This window comes from Vanessa tameamea, chromosome 6, assembly GCF_037043105.1.
Source record: "Vanessa tameamea isolate UH-Manoa-2023 chromosome 6, ilVanTame1 primary haplotype, whole genome shotgun sequence".
Lineage (NCBI taxonomy): Eukaryota > Metazoa > Arthropoda > Insecta > Lepidoptera > Nymphalidae > Vanessa > Vanessa tameamea.
This window is the reverse complement of record NC_087314.1, coordinates 1,752,322-1,770,407: the sequence shown is the minus strand read 5'-3', so window position 1 is coordinate 1,770,407 and position 18,086 is coordinate 1,752,322. Positions and strand designations below refer to the sequence as shown.

The window sequence follows — 18,086 nt, the reverse complement described above, 5'->3', positions numbered from 1 at the left end:
TAGTTAGTATAGTAGTACTGGAAAGCTAGCCACTCCTTTCATTAGCATTACTAAAGAAAAACACGACTCGCATCAGTATCACTCGAGCCAAGTTTTGGAGTATTATGACTTCTAAATTATAATATAAATAACTAGCTACCCGTCCCCACTCCGCACGGGTAGAATAATACATAAAAGATTTATAGTATAATATTTGTTATAACTCTATCGGATTACGCGTTGCCGTCGGTAAAGCTCCCAGAATGACTTTTTGATTAATTGTGTCGTCATGTTTCATCCAATTTACACAAAACTTTAATGATTTATACACCTAAGCCTTCCTCATCAATCAACCCGCGAAAACTGTATGAAAAACCGATAAATTCGATAGTTTTTGAGATTATCGCGTTTAAACAGATAAGACATATGCGACGGGGGTGACTTTGTTTTAAAATGTGTAGTAGTTTACTTGGTGGTAGGGCTTTGTGACCACTTACCATTAGGTGGCCCATATGCTCGTCCGCCAAACAATGCACATAAAAAAATAAGTGATAAAACATTCATAATCGTTGTTGGTAAATCACTACGTAATCATACGTAAAGTATTTAAGAAAAACTGATACATCGTGATAAAAAAAATAATCACTTATATCGATAGAGTTGCTAATTTCTATACACACGTACTTGCCTGAAGTTTGTTGAAGGAGAAGGATTCATAATGAAGTGTTTTCTACATCGACTCCATATATTTTATACCCGAGCACTTCATTGTAATATAATACGCTTATAATAAACTAACAACCCACTAGGTATTGCACTGGTGTAATAAGGATTAACATTTTGCTGAGACCGACAATATTCTTCCATTAAGTCGGTAATTAAACTATATCTCAAAAAAGTTGCAACTAATCAACAGACTATTATAGCGTTATTTCGTCGTCTATATTTTGTCTGTTCAGAAACGATTAGGTAAAATAATGTGGAAGTTCACTATCAATAGAAATGTTACAGCTTTTAAATTTCCCACCGCTGGGCTAAGGCCTCCTCTCCCTTTGAGGAGAAGGTTTGGAGCATATTCCACCGCGCTGCTCCAATGCGGGATACACATATGGCTAAATTTCGTGTAAATTAGACACATACAGGTTTCCTCACGATGTTTTTCTTCACCGCCGAACACGAGATGAATTATAAACACAAATTAAGCACATGAAAATTAAGTGGTGCTTGCCTGGGTTTTAACCCGCAATCATCGATTAAGAAGCACGCGTTCTAACCACTGGGCAATCTCGGCTCTCGATATCAATAGGATTAGTTGTTTTACGTGGATCGAGTATGACAAACAAAACTATTTGCAATAACAGTCTATATACAACTTTTAGATTGAACTAACATAAAAATAAATCTTGTTTTTTTCCGGCTAGGAAAGTTGAAAAGTTGGAGCCTATAATATTGATGTATCATACACATAAACCTTCCTCTTAAATCACTCTGTTTATTGCCACCGCTTTGAAATCCGTTGCGTACTGACGTCGGGAAGCGACTTTGTATAGTACAAAGTAGAGATAACCATAACATTTTAACAGAAGATTTTCTCGTTTGATACATAATTTTGTAAAACGGAGTTGGTTCCAAAATTTTTCATATCTCTAATAAGCTAAGTGGTAGTTTTACAGTTCAAGCTATGTTTGTTCATAGACCAAATGCAGGTTATACCGATTTACCGAAATGAATGACTGAGAAATATCAAACATAGTAACAGACACATTTACAAGGGATCTTCTATTGTTTACAGATATGTAAAAATAAGCAAATTGATAGCACTAATAAGTAATGTGTCGAGTTACGATACGACATGGCGTCGGAAATTTGAATATAAATTAAGAGAATATTTTATACTTTAGATTGTTTTCATTAATGTTACTGTAACAACTTTGATATATAATTCATGCGGGAACCGTAACATCAACTTCGTTAAAATTCAAATAAGCATAAATTCAAAGACAAACAACTAAAAGCCAAATTGTTTAAATACCAACGCTGTTATATTCGTGTCTCATACTTAGTACGTGGGGGGGAGGAGGATGCAGGTATACTGTTATTTTCTGTACCCTTGACGACGTCTGTGCGAAATTTTATCATATTATATAGTTGAGTAGTTAAGCGTAACAAACAAATTAACTATAATTAAATTAATTATAATTAAATGTCTCGCTTTACAAGGAAATTAATTCAAAATAAAATCTATCATAGGTTTCCAAATTTCTAAAATTCTATTGAATAAACGCGAAATTTCGCACTTTTGACGTTTTAAAAAAAACGCGGCGTTTTGCAAAACTGAGAATTTGAATCCAACGGAAAGCATTGTGAGTTCTGCTAATATTTTATGTCATTCTGTATCATTTATCCACAAACCCGCTGTGGAACAATCGGCGAGTAATAATTTACCTTCTCCAATAAACATACATATTTACGTCGTTTACGAGCTGCTACGGTCTTGAACATAATATTCGTAAAGATCGATTTTGCCTCAAATTTTAACCGGTATCATTTTAAGTTTATATTGTTATATATAATTGACATTCGGAGATACATAGATTGATGATATTATTTACAAAACCAAATATTACGATAACTTTAACGCTTAAATTATCATCATTATTAGACAAAAAGATGAATCATTTTTAACGAAATTCAAGAGATGTTTGTTTTATTCCTCCATAAATTTGCTGTTAGCCATAAAAATGGTTTAAGGTTAGAAAATTAAAATTAATATTTGTCACTGGTTCTGTGACTATTTGTTATTTAAATGACATATTTCATTATATATAACAAAATTTAAAAACTCACCAGATACGAAATAATATTTACATATTTAATGATTTCGATGATGTATTTTAATCCTTAAGAAATTATAGTAGTTCATAATATTTGACGTATTATATACAGTCAAAGAATTGAATAATTATTTAAATTATAAACATTGAATTGCACTTGCTAACAACTTTACGACTCATATGCAACGACGGGGAGCAAGTTCTCGATGTATCCACAAATGTTAACGAAGCCTCGCGCATAGTTAGATTATGTTACCATCGCGTATGATTTTTACCTCAAATTAATAGTCTACCTCGCCACGTGTAACCTTGTCACGCCAATACCAGGCGTTCGGAAAGTCGCATCGATGGCATTTGATAATTATATATTATTTATATAATTAATAGCGTAAATATTAATTAGTGCAGGCAGCTTCAAATACGCTTGATACTTTGATACAGTCGCAATTTTATCGCTTTAAGAGCACTACGAGCTGAAATTACCAAGACAGATTTTTAAGCGATTAAGAAAAGGAGGGGATTCTCAATTTCCATGTTGGTTGGTTTGGACGTAACTTCTACATATGTATTTGCGAAATTCATTATTTTGGTCGAAAGAGGTTTATTGGTCCCACTTGTACTGCATATTTCGCTCGAAATATTTTTATTTAAATGTTTCGTAAGCTATGTTGGCTTACCTTTGCAATGACTATTACTATATTTTTTTCCAAACAATAAGGTATTCGTCGTTTTTCCTCAACTACTTGAAATGTCCAAGTAACACTGAAGTCTACGTTCTACGTTACTCTTAAACTGTATTATAATAAGAATAAAGACAATTTAATACGTTTTTAATTGATTTGACGCGATATCATTGATCGCGATTTTGAATTTAATCTGCCAGCTGTTAACGCTTTTTTATCCTTTTTATGTCATCTTCATCTTCCGTCATTGTATTAATGAAGATGATATCTACTTCATCATCCAAGATTATCGATCGAATTATCGATTAACGTAAAATGGCGTTTTGAATGTGACAATTCGTCGTCGAAACTGTGGAATCAAGTGGATACTTATATCCACTTTATTCCAGAATTATACTTAACCTATAGTTAAGTGGAATTGATTGTATTGTATAATGTAGCAGAGCTGTTAGCAAATCACATGGAATACGAAAATCTAAGGTTCAATTGGCTGGCTGAAAATTACTGTTTTTTATTTATATTTTTTAAACATAATGTTTAATTGAACCGTATTACTAAATAGTAGGCAAAATTTATATTATTTATATGAAATACTCACTGCGGTGGGGATGCGTCATCACAATGGCGAGAGGACACTCGTCGTCTTCCAGGATATATTCTGAGTTGTCCGCCGAGTCCACCTGCATTTAAAAAATGAAGTAAAAAAATTATGTACGACTCGACTTGGAAATGTCGTACATTGTGCTCGAGACGAAGCATGATCGTGAAGATAAGTTAATAATTCTCATTGGGGCAATTTTAGATAATCATTTCGATTTTACTCAGTATCGTATTTATGCCATATAAGTAGGCAGACTGGCAAACGGGCAACCTGATAGTAAGTGGTCACAACTGCCCAAACATATTGGTACTTTAATAATTATTAATCGTTCTTCATACCACCAATGCGACACACACCTTGGGGATAAATGTTATATCCCTTGTACCTATTGTTGCATTGGCTCACTCTTTCTTCAAACCGGAACACGACAATATTAAGTAGGTATTGCTGTTTTGGGGTACAATATAGCACATAGTACCTACCCAAACGGTCTTGCACAAAAGTATTTGAGGATAGTTAGGTTCTCATACATACATACATAAAATCAAAATATACTTTATTCAAGTAGGCTTTTACAAGCACTTTTGATCGTCATTTAATTCATACTATATTAAGTGAAGCTACCACCGGTTCAGAATGTAGATTCTACCGAGAAGAACCGGCAAGAAACACAGTAGCTACTCTTTTTCAATATCTAAAAATACATTCATGTTAGTTAAATACAATTATATATGTATGTAATATATCCTGCTTGGAAATCAACAAGTATTAACTCCACGCTTTTTTATCATCTATATAATCTTCATTAAATAATATACCTTCTTTACCGATGTATTTTTTACAAATGATTTGAATTTATGAAACGGCAAGGTTAGAAATTTTTTAACTCAACTTTACATAAATGAATACAAAACAGAAACATTTCAAGTGATTTGTTTCCGAAATGACGACAGATCGATCGGAAGCATTGTTTCTTTTATTAGAGACAATTTCGGGCAAAACAACTCGGCCCGCGCGGGGTACCTGCACGACGCAGTAGCCGTGCGGCTCGTGGCGCGCCAGCCCGTACTTGTCCAGCATCTCGCGCAGCACGCCGGCCGCCGTGTCGCCCACCGACAGCAGCAGCGTCTTGTACGGCACGTCGGCGCACAGCGACGAGCCGTAGATCTTCAGCGTGCCGCCTGAGGGGGCGCGCGGGGGGGGGGGGGTTAAGTCAACGTCTACTCGTGGTTCGTTTGCGTCCGTGTTTCGGCGTACGCAAATGAATATGACTGACGTTATGCTTATTATTAAAATATTTATTATTAGTAAACATAAACAAAAAAATAATATAATGTAAGAATGGTTTGCTTGCATCGACCGGGACATTGATTTTTATAAATATTTGAATATTCTCCTTTAGAATATCAGTGACCTCGATGGCTACTTTATCGACTTCCTTCATATAAATAAATTAAATATGAAAATCTTCTACAGGGTAGAACTTAGCATGACACATGAAAAATATTTAACATAATGTTACTAAAAAAGTGAGAGTCCTGGGCGAAAGAAGAAGGGTTCTGAACATCTATCTTAATGGTAATGATCACTATAAGATTCGTTCTCCGACTCCCTCGTCACATAACGATTCCAATAAAGAGGACGGGGTCAGGGGAGTGAGTATGCTGACCGGTGTCGGGCCCGCCGTCCTTGGAGCGGAACTGCTGCAGCTTGCGCTCGAGCTTCTGCTGGCGGCGGCGCCGCATCACGGCCTCGGGGTTGCTGATGCTGCGCGTGAACGACGTCTCCGGCAGCTCTGCGCAGAAACGTTGGAGGTTCATATGTATTATTTCAATCCAATCGATAGAAACCAAATTTTTTAAGTTTTTAAAACCTCAAATATACAAAATTTTCTGTGACTTCAAATAATAAGTGAAGTGACGCTAAAACGTCGGGACGGACTCTAATGTTTTACGATTGTGACGTAGAATGGGACAAAGATAACTTTTACTCGTAATTCATTAAACAAATGGCCAAACTATGCGGACGAGGAACTACTAACAACTATGACTCATTATAAAAAAATTTACAACTTCTGTCAAATATCAACGAATTTTAATGACAATAAATTGACGTCACATCCATTTAAACAAACACGTTGAGGTATTCCTTTATTGCAAAATCTAATCGAGTGATTAAAAGAGGATCTTCAATTTACTATACATACCTGTGTATAGTTTCTCAGCGACGGGACGATTTTCATCATTTGTGTCAGATTTTAAGCGAGACAATTTTTCCTTTTTCTTCAACTCTTTCTTTTCTCGTTTCGATAATTTTCGTTTGAAGTTTTGATCAGCTTTTTCGTTCACAGTTGATAACGGAAGCTGTAAAGAATATACGTATTAGTCAAATAACTTACTCACAATGTGTCTTCCTTCAGACTCTTGCTCAAGGCCACTAATGTTAAATCATAATTTTGATAGTAAAAATATATCGATGTTTTAATTTAAAATGTAATGGATTTCTAACGATGTGATAAAATTATGTGCCAGATTTTTACGAACTGGGTTTTTATCGCCTCAGCAACTACGAACGTTTAGTCTGTGACATACTACTAAAATATACGGATAGACATTTATGTCCTCAAAATATACATATAATATCTATATATCTAGATGCTAGAACGCATTCGCAACTTTCGTTTTTGTCTAAACACCTCAGTTAAAACTCAATCTCTGTTAAATTAAGAAACTTATTTTTTGTATCTGCAGTGCATTAAAATGTGCTGAATTAAGCTTTGATGTAGCCGACATTATCGTAATGCTTTTATCATATAAACACTATTCTATTCCATTTTATTTTTTTAATTTAAATGATAAGCCAATGGTTGTGCCATGATATTGAATATTAAAACAATCTTTGTATTTCACTTATAATATACTTTGAGAAGTTGTGTGCGTAGCTCTATATTTATATTTTGAAAAAAAATGTGCTTAAAGTAATAAAAATGTTTAAAACAGCAGCTACATACGCTTAAGCTATTTTCGTTCATTAGTTACTTAAGTATTTTTTATTTAAAAATAATGCTACGAAGTTCTAATTCATTTGGGAATATATTCATATATATTTCTTTTTTTTATAAGCTTATATAATATGTCAATTAACATGAACATTTGACACAGAGCACAAATTGGTCAATCTGTTTCTTATAATTAAATATTTACATTAACAATAAAAACCATTATATTCATTAATGTCATCTTTACAGATAAAAATCTATTTACTAATAGAAGTTACAACTCTGCATAATTCTCTAAAATTTCAAATATCTGATGAAAAAAAATGATAGTAATTGGTGTGCAACTTATTTACCCGCTGCGTTTATTAGTAAGGTATAGTTAATTTTCTTACGTAAACGAAAAGCATTGATTGAATCATGAGCATTGAAACGGCAACTTAAACATGTATCATCGCGTTTTAAATGTCATTTTATACACATTTTAATTTAAAACAATGTTTTGCTTAATAATAATGTCCTATCGAATACAACAGTACTACGCCTTCCTCTATGAAATCGCGGTTACTATATCAATATGTAAAATAATACACACAATGTTACAAAGTTATAAAAATATATCACTCTGATAATGAATTAAAAATGTAACAAATATACAGGGTTATTGGTAATTCAACGTATTCCCGTTAGGAGGTAATTAGTAATCCCATTTTGATCGATTTTGAATTCAAATTTTCAAACAAGACGCGACTCCTAAATTAATGCTTAATGCGGTAGGCATGAATCTACAAAAATAACTCTCCTTCCAGGGACCTCTGCGTGAATAATTTGCGTAGGAGTATAATGGTAAATGGTGGTGCTGGAATCCTGCATTATGCACTGGAGACCATGCTGTGTGTGCTGTGCTCTATTACAGACAGTCGTGTGGCGAAGGTGTTTGTCGAAATAGTTCGAATGGTTCATCGATAAATTCTTATCCTCTCAGTAATTAACAATATGGACTGGGAGTCTTTCGATATTAATTTGTCGTCTCCGAACACTACCAGTTTCCCGGTTTCGCTTATTATAAACTGATACATCGGGTAGCTGGTGAAGAGGAAACCGACGCCAATAATCTTGCATTGGTTAGGTATGCATTAAACCTATTTGCGAGACATTCAAAGAGCGAATTTAAGTTTTGTTCGAATACGAATTTCTGCCAGCGTTTTTTTTTGTGGTCATTTTGTTTCGGTTGTTTTGAAATAAGTTCCTAGTTGTTATACATTTTTGGAGAGCTGATAAAACGATTATGTTTTTAAAATAATCTGCAGGACAAGTTTCATAACGATTTTTTTTTGTTTTAAGGTGTTTTTGCAGAAAAAAAATTTAAAAAAATTGAAATAATATTCCGTCTCGCATTTTTAAATTTGTACCGATAATTATTGTTTTAATATTGACAAATAACCAGTGTTTATTCGTTTTTATAAATCAGAAGAAAAAAATAGATTTTCATTGATACTTTTTTTTAAATAAATATTTGAAGTTGCATTTTTTACTTATTTTGAAAAAATCTAAAAAACGTGATAACTCAAAAATGGTTCACTTTTGCATCATGCATATGGGGGTTAAAATTATCGCAAATAGTCACCCCTATCACCACCTAACGGGAATACGTCGAATTACCAATAACCCTGTATATGTAGTATGTTATGTTAAAAGAAAAATATTAGCTGGTCGCTAGTTGACGCTTCTGGAGCTTTCGTTAGAGAAAAAGTATAGATTGACCTTGAAAGATTACATCAAACCGTCATATTTGTTTACATAGTTCGAAACTTTTTAATGAACGGACTTTATAGTCTACTAAATCCTGCAATATTTATTATTTATAGATACATAAAATGACATAATTGTCCTTCGTTTGCTTTAGTCCAATTTATTAGCGGCTGTCGCAGTGAGTTATAATAAGACATCAAGGGAAAAGTTTTCGTAGACTTTCAGGGTCAGTTTAACGCCCACCTTCCTCGGGAATACTTTAACTGGCGACGTTGAGTGCTAACGGTATTGTCGGTTACGCCTTATAAAAATATCTTAAATCGATTCGAACGACAACCCCCCGACTTTTGGAAGGGGTGAATCTATGATACTGCTTAAACCCATACCATCGAAATGTTCAAATATTTACATGTAACATGTGATTATTTACAGTAGTACAAGTCATTAGTCACCTCATTGTTCGTAAGGCACTTGAGTAGGAACCGCCCCTCGCGGTCGTCCGCATGCCAGTTGAGTTGCACGAGCAAAGGCTTCTCGTGCGGCTCCAGCTTGCGCTCGTCGTCCGGCCCGTGCGTCTCCCACAGCGAGTACGAGCCCAGGGACAGCATCCGCATGTCCGGACGAAACTTTTCGATTAACGTTTCTGGAGAGAAATGACAATTATAACAGGTTTAATCTCATAAAATATACATAATATATTTGATTGGTTTTAGTATTCAAAAATTTTGTTTGTAGTCTTTTAATAGTATACAGTAAATTGCTTCACACTTCTTTCAGTTTGTTTACTAACTTCGGATTTTGATCCAGTTTATACCATTCTTTAAAAAATATTTATTCGGAAAGATATCGGGAAAAAAAAAATTACAATTGTTTTAAACGCTGTTTGTTAATAAAAATTGCTTTTTACGTTTTGCTAGCTGCTAGCTACTAGCTTGCTGGAAGTAGTTGCAGTCACGATACTGATTACAAAATTATATTTGTTTATGTCGTTTATATAACCGAATGTAAAGGGATAAATCCTGATCTTTGCCTGGAAACCTGAAATCCTAGCCGGATGTTTCTTTTAGTTTAATGTTGCATTTAGGAACATCGTCAGTCTCTTAGAATCTAAAGATTTTTAAGAACAATATTACAATATAGTCAGTTATTTCAATTTTAACCTTGCGTGTATAGTTCATATCTGTAAAGAATATTTGCACTTACCAATAACATCACTAACAGTAGCATCTGAGGCGACACGAATGCATTTAGTCGCTATCTTCTGACCCGAATCTTGAAAGTAGAAACGCATAACACCATGGAACTCCAAGTTCTGTAACACGAACAATACACATTTTTTTATTTGAAATTGACAATGACATTAGATTATCTAAAACTAGATGTCGCCCGCGACTTCTTTCGCTACTTAGAGGGAAATCGTCAATTGGTAGGTATAAAAGTAGCTTATTCCATGGGGTTCGAGCTTGCTTCATACCTAATTTAACCGTGAATTTGTAACATACACTCAGAGTTATAGACGTATTTATAATATCAGTATAGCGGTACAGATAGAGAATTGACCACGGTCATAATGTATACCAAGTGGTTCTGGTAGTCACTCCTTCTAAGCATGTGGCGGTCGTAAGAGAGAATTACAGTTTAGAGTATTCATCAATTAAGAATTTAAGCGACTCAACCACACAACTGGCGATGATCCAATCCACCAACAAAAGCATTCCCAAAGAGATAGCAACAGGCGAGCGTCCGGCTGTAAAAGTCTGCCAAATCGGTTTTTTATGCAGTTTACACGATGCGTCAACTCTAAATAATAATGATAGTCTCCTATATTATGCAAATTATTATTGTATGGTCAGTGTGCGTATGCTTTAACGGTATTGGTGCCATTTATTATTAATTATACTAATATTAACTATTGTGGAAATTTGACTTCGTTCCGTGGATTTAGATCTATCTCTTGTAAGCCATTAGTCACCATCGACCTTTAAGTCTCTGGATAGTTATTCGAATTACAAGAGTAATTCTTCCATGATTGTTGCACAGATAAAATAATAGTTTTTATTATTGCAGTGATACTCAGATGACATGTCTAAATATTTGAATTTGTTATTATAAACGTTGCGGTTTCTGCGGAATGCTCGATAATAGAATAAAATATTTCAGCTTGGAGTTGTAAGTGTGATAAAACGATACAGATTGTTATTTGTCAATTATAATTTACTAGCTGTGTTCCGCGATTTTCGCTTCGTTTTTTTTAAATTAATACTAAAGTTGGAACTTTACCCATATTAGCGCATTCGTAGAATATACTTTTTGCGCTGACGTTTCTATGTAAGTATTTTAAAGTTTTCTTAGAATACTTCTATTAATAATCCGTATACAGATAAAAAATACAAATGCCAATTATATTTATTTGTGTCGATATATTATGTATAATTCGGTTAGTTGTTAGTTGGTATGTTGTTAGTTTCGCAATGTTTTACTAAGTACATATAGTGTTTACAGTTAAAATGTCATCGGATCCGACGGAAGACTCATCTACGTCACACAAAAGGAATTTTTATAACATAGTCCCTTTGTTATGAAACCTGTAACCGAGCGACAAAGTAAACAATGAAAACTAAGGTAGCCCAGCAATACGCGAGCGGAAGAGTTCATATCTCGGCCGTTCTTGGTACGATAAGGCATGCTGACAAACTTTTATCTAAGCAAACTTTTTATTATCATATTACTCACGTTTATAAATATCATGCGATAACAATAATTTACGTATAAATTACTACATATTTCTACTATTTCGTTATTGTTGTACACCATCGACAAATGATATTCGGTCGATCAAATGCTTGCCCTTAATTCATAGACAAAAATATATTTACAATTTGACGCATTTTTGTTTTGTTTCGTATATGCATTTTTATCTGTATTCATATTCTCAGTTATTCCCTTCCTGAAATGACTATCACTCGCACAACTAGTCCATTATTTCTTTCAACGTGTCTTTCTCTAGCCTTAGAGGCATTCACATCCATAAAATTAGATCTTGGCAAAATAAAAACTTGCATACGCTATATTTAAGAATTCATTTAAATGGCTGTGAATAAAATTTTGCTTTAAAATATTAAACACTACCTGCTCGACACGGTTTTATGTGTTAAACGTTACTGCTCCGCCCCCGTGGGTCATAGCGTGATATTGATTTTTTTTTACAAATTAGGTAGGCGGATGGGCAAATTAACCATCTAAGTGGTCACCATCGCTCATTTATGTTGGCGCCGTCAGATATATTAACCATACCTTAAATCAGGTATGGACCAACAATCTTAAGAACTAAGATGTTATACATCAACCTTTCTCAGTCTATCTAAAGCAATAAAAAGTTTTAAGCCTTTAGAATCCAAGATTGGGCGTTCGAACAAAAAATCTGTTGCACTTTATAATAATAAAGTAAATTGTTTAATTAACAACTGAGCTACATAAGAAGTTAAAATATTGTTATCAATGAATTCTTAAACAAAGCGAATAAACCGTTCTATGCTTTTAAATATATACACATACAATGTTAGTATTTCTTTCTATAAAGCAGTCTCGTATCGCTTACCTCGTTGGGCTCACTGAGTTCGAACAGGTCGAGGCGGTTGGCGTTCCACTGTTGGATCATGTTGCGGAGCGCCTCGCGATCCAACATCCGCTTGTCCGCCGCGTCCATCCTGTCACCGCATCAAGCACTGCCTGGAAAACATATGCAATAATTTATCACTTGATATATGTATAGATTAAACATATAAGTCTAGAAACACCACGCTATTCATTGTACTTTTATACGATGACTATATAAAATCGGAAAATGTGTGTACAAGTTTTGTCAAATTAAACGTCTAAAATAGACGTCAAAACTAGTAGAACCGATTGGAACAATCAAACCCAAGGAGTATGTAAATTATCTATCCAAACAATTAAGTACATTACTATAACAGACGCAATATCTAAAAAATAAGTTAATACTACAATACGTTTAACTACAAAATAATATTAGCAGAAATATATAATTGCTTCAAAAAGCATACTATGTTAGTAAAGTCTGCCGCACCTACGTGTAAACAGATACCTACAGATAATGGACGAAATAATTTAGATAAATACGATAACGCGGTATTTTCATTCATTTATATTGAATTTACTATTAAGGAATACCATTTCGACGGCGCTTCAGATAATGTTATAACGTAATTTACACAGACGAACGTTTAGATTAAATCATTATTTAAATATACTCCTGTTTATTTATGTAAGAAAAAATGTTAATGTACATGATGGATGGTACATATCCGACAGTCAGTCGACTTCTAAAGTCAAAATAAAAAGATTTATTTTTATGATATAGGGAGGCTGACCGGCAATTGGGTCACCTGATGGTAAGTGGTCACCACCGCCCTAGACATTGGCACTGTCAGAAATGAAACATTCCTTACATTGCCAATGCACCACCAACCTTAAAAACTAAGGTATTATGTCCCTTGTTCCTGTAGTTACACTAGCTTACTCACCCTTCAGACTGGAAAGTAACATTTCTAAGTATTGCTCTTTAGCGGTATACTATCTGATAAGTGGGTGGTACCTACCACCAAGAAACGAATGATCAGGAACTAATATAAAACAATAGCATACCAAGCCGAAATGGTCCAATGATTTAAATTTGTATATACATACTTAAGAATATTTTTTATCTACAAATTTTGTAATTAATTTAAACAGTACCTAATCAGTTTATTTGGAGTCGGTTCCGACATCCGGTCAAGCCAGTGTAATTATAATTAACTGGATCGCAATCAACGACAACACATCCCGAGGTTATCCCAAAAATTAACACTCACATAATTACATAACCTATTTATCCACTAAAATAAATTGAAGAATTTTATTTAGGTATTTTTTTTTAAATCAAAACATTGAAATAATAGTTGACACTATAAAAGCCTTGACCAACGATACTGGACGTTATCGATTTCTTCTACGTTAGTGTACCAATAGCAGTGAAAATAAGAAAATACTACAAGTGGGCGGTAACTGGCATTCGTCATGAGCAGGCGCACGGCGCACCTACACGCGTGTTTGTATTTATAACGTAAACATATGGCCCGACGGAATGGAATATGGACCGACCGAACGTCGACGCCGTATTGCGCGCCTCTTATAAATATTGGGAAAATGTTGCCGCAAATTCCTAAACGAAATTAACATTCCCTTTCATTCGACTACGATACGAAGTAAGCTATTCAATAGCTGGCTTCACTATTTTACTCTATTTATTGTTATATCTCATATATTCATTATTAAATGAACTAAACTACAGGAGGTGTCATTTACAAGTAAACGTTACCAGCATCTAGTCCAAAAATAATTAAACTAATTGTATTTCAATTTGTATCTTAAACTAATCTACAGTTTCATTAAATTCGTATTATAACTAAATAAAAATTTATTACGTTACCATTGAGTTTAATATAACCACGTCAGTTTGTTATCAACGTTTGAAGTCATTGGTTGTATTAACAAATAATATTCTGGTTACTTGGAAACGTGTTTGTTTCACTTTTATCCGTAAGCCGTTATTAGTGTTAGCCGGTACCGGTAGTAATCGTAGCCAGCGTTGTTATGGTTAAAGCTGCTTCCGCTATTCGACTCCCTACGATGTACGATCGAGCTACATACGTGTTCAATTAGTAAAATATTCGTTAGACTCAACAATACATACATTATAGCTCATTGAAAATAAATCTTGATAAATAACAAAATGTTTGACAAAATTTATTATGACTGCGTGTCCAGTGAATATAAATTCAGTCACAAACTATGTAACTGAGCGTGCGTGGATATCGGCTGTGATTTATTCATATACGTAGTTTTTTCTTAGACGATGAAACTACATATAGTCATTGTTTAATATACTTGCACTTAAATGCACCGAACATAACGTCTTATCAATTTCCCGCGATAAATGCGGATTATTCTTCAATATGATTGTGATAGCAAATTACTCTATTTGGAATTCTTACGGGCGAATCTTATTGACTGATACTGGAACAACACACAATTATAATTAAGGAATACAAATAAATTATAAAAATAAAAATTAATTAACATAAAAAGACGTTAAGTTTAACGATTACACCTGCGGATACATACAGTAACAACTAGTACGTTGATCAGTGCCACAAGTTTTTCGTACTTATTATATACAATAGTCAAAGTCAAAGTCAAAAATCTTTATTCAATATAGAAGTATTTACACTTGCTTATTGATTGTCAAAAATCTACCACCGGTTCGGAATTTAGCACCTCGGACCTGAGAAGAACCGGCGAAAGAAACTCAGCGGGATATATATATATTTTTTTTTTAACCATTTTCCATGTACAAAAATATTTTCCATGTACAAATATATTATATCGTGTTATTTATTTTTATAAAATAAGAATAAATTAAATATTATTATTACCACACTCTAAAGTTGACTGGAAGAGATCCCTTTGAAATAAATCCGCAATTGTACACGTATAATGATTAAGAATCATAAATAAATATAATGAAAAACCTAATTTTTATGAAATAAAAGTCGGATAAATGATTGTCTAATATATGAACTGTACCGTTTACGAGTGTCAAATAATTATTTTATGAATCTATTGCATATAATTTACAAAAAAAAAATGCTTCAATCCCTTAAAGTGTTACTGAAGCACCTACTACAAACCCGTATAAGAGGGATCAGATGGGAGAGCAAACGGATGGAGACATAATAAGTTATTTTTATTAAATATAACGTTGTATATGGTATAAGTTATAAAAGTATCATGTAACGTTATATACGCGTTCTATTTTAAATAGTATCTACTTTTGCAATAGGTAAGAAGTTGTCAATCGTGTCGGAAGTTCACGCTTGGCCGCCGACCTTGTTCCTTCTCGTAAGTATATCTGTTCCTTATATACTACGACTATGTAACATATTGACAAATAAACACGTAGAAAATGTTAACTGGACAAAGTTAATTACCGCGACACAACATATTTTCATTTCTTATATTAATCCACTTAATTAAAATTTATAACGACTTACTTACGAGTAGATAGTAGATATTTGTATCACCTGTTCTAAGATAAATTGATAACTTTTTTTTAAATAAAATTAATGTTATTCTATAGCAATTTTCAGTAGATTCTGTCCAGAATTTTGAACGTGATTGCACAGAGATAATTATTCGCGATTAATATTTATTTTAGAATATGTAATTTAATACCCCTGCACTAAATTAATATATTAATACGAGATCAATATAAAATTAAACTTATTAAATTATAAAATATCGTTTGAAAAATACTTTGCACTAAAGGCAATTGCATAAAAAAACATGGTTGAATTTCGTCAAAAGTAATTTACGGCGTTTACGTCATCTCCTCATCACTATGTATCAATTTACAAAAAAAAATACATTATTATATTTATGGTAAACTCGTGTGTAAAACTATATGATAAGCCATAAAAGGCATGTTTGCAGAACGTTACATTCGAAGATCAACAGAGCTATTCTATAAAACAGACCCAAAACTCACGCGAATAACGATCGTGAAATGTCACAAAGCTGTATACGCTTGACTGCAACATAATCGTAACATTTAAAGAATATACGCAAAAAAAATAGTGTACGGACGTTATTTTATTAGATTTTTTCATATCACGAATTAGATATAAGGTGACTTGATACAGAATAACCCTGCAGGTAAATATTGAAATTGTAAGTATAAGATGATGATCATTGGAAAGAGAGAGACGTAAGCGCCTAAATGGTATTTTTGGGAAATTATGTTTAAAGTTAAGTTAGTAAATCTCATTTTCCAAGAGTACCATATATATATATAAAAATAATTTTATAAATAGTAAAAATATAAGTACTAATTTTAGTCGATGATCATACAGATTATTCAAATTTTTGTCCACACAAATAAATCCTAATATAGTGAACTGAAATCTTATCGAATAACCTGCTATTAATTTAAACAATTCACCAACATGTGTACATAATGTAATGATAAGATAAATAAACATTCCTAAAAAAATAAAGTAAATAATTATATTAAAAAGACAATTAATTAATGCTGCAACGCTATATTTTATTATGGTATTAAACACTACTTTTATAAGTGTAAACTTCAGTCGTATGACCTTTTCTTTTCCATTTCCAGTTAATAACTTTACATTTAAAAATAAACTGAAGCGCAATTTGAACCGGAGCGACGAAATTAAAATTATTTCTTCTGAGCCGAGTTTCAATTGAACGTGTTAAATTATTTAACACTTAGATTGATTTTATAAACTTTAACAACATTCAGAACGTGTACATTTATCTTCGTATGTGTTTAATCACAATTATAAAAAAAAATGTTTTGTGTGTCAGAAGTGGAAATAACGCGATTTATGAACGTCGACGTAAACGCGGCTTTAAGCGTATCGTGGGAACAAATTAAGTTAAATAATGAAGGGGTGCAAAAACTGTGAACTGAGCACCGACCCCCGCAGCAAGTGCATAGGGGCGTAACAAGTGGACGTATCGCAACATTACACCGACCCTTGGAACCAAAACACTTTACCATACCATTGGTATTTTAAAAATGTCGATACCAAAATGTGCCTACATTTTTAATGTAGTTACTCCAAAAATATTATTTTCGTTGTGAGGAAATTTAAGGTAAGGTAATAAAAAAAATATTAAACTCGACTTGTACTTTTGTTGTTTTATTTTAATCATAAATCTAAGCTGTAATTGGTCTAGGTTCGATAAGTCAGCTAACACAAATGTGATGTAACGAATGCCATAGCACGTAGAGCCGTTGGACCTGCGCCTGAACTCTTTCCGGTCGTGTCTGATTATGACAGTGCGCCTGTCTGCGGACATGACGCTTGTGCAATATATTTTCTGCGTAGTTGGCTAATCTCCGTTAAGAACGGCTGCCGTGGCCATCAGGAAGACGTATCTAACATTCGTATACTTTTGCTAGGTTTTTATCACTAAATTTAGACAATTTTTTTGGCCTAGATTGTTTACTATTTTGATTTTTAATAGAACCCTATATTGTCATAGTTCTTATATTTTTTCTTTTTCGTGCGTTTATTCAAATATTGTTGAATATCTTTAAACAGCGATCCAAATTACAAAAATAAAAGGGTTAATTTTATATACATAAGACTTAT

At 33.3% G+C, this 18,086-nt stretch overlaps 1 protein-coding gene across 6 annotated transcripts in view; it reads right to left on the bottom strand.

Annotated features, from left to right (window-relative positions):
* Cno (canoe) overlaps positions 1-18,086 on the bottom strand; it is a 61,222-nt gene that overhangs the window by 33,885 nt on the left and 9,251 nt on the right. For 4 of the 6 annotated variants that reach the window (XM_064215236.1, XM_064215240.1, XM_064215241.1 and 1 more), the window contains exons 3-9: positions 12,443-12,573; positions 10,048-10,156; positions 9,297-9,487; positions 6,304-6,460; positions 5,767-5,892; positions 5,121-5,278; positions 4,095-4,176 (exon numbers count right to left, since the gene is read on the bottom strand). In XM_064215236.1, coding sequence (XP_064071306.1) covers positions 4,095-4,176; positions 5,121-5,278; positions 5,767-5,892; positions 6,304-6,460; positions 9,297-9,487; positions 10,048-10,156; positions 12,443-12,550 — 931 coding nt within the window. In that variant the 5' untranslated portion in view covers positions 12,551-12,573. The remainder of the gene's footprint in view (positions 1-4,094; positions 4,177-5,120; positions 5,279-5,766; positions 5,893-6,303; positions 6,461-9,296; positions 9,488-10,047; positions 10,157-12,442; positions 12,574-18,086) is intronic. The other 2 variants (XM_064215238.1, XM_064215239.1) reach the window with 1 other exon arrangement.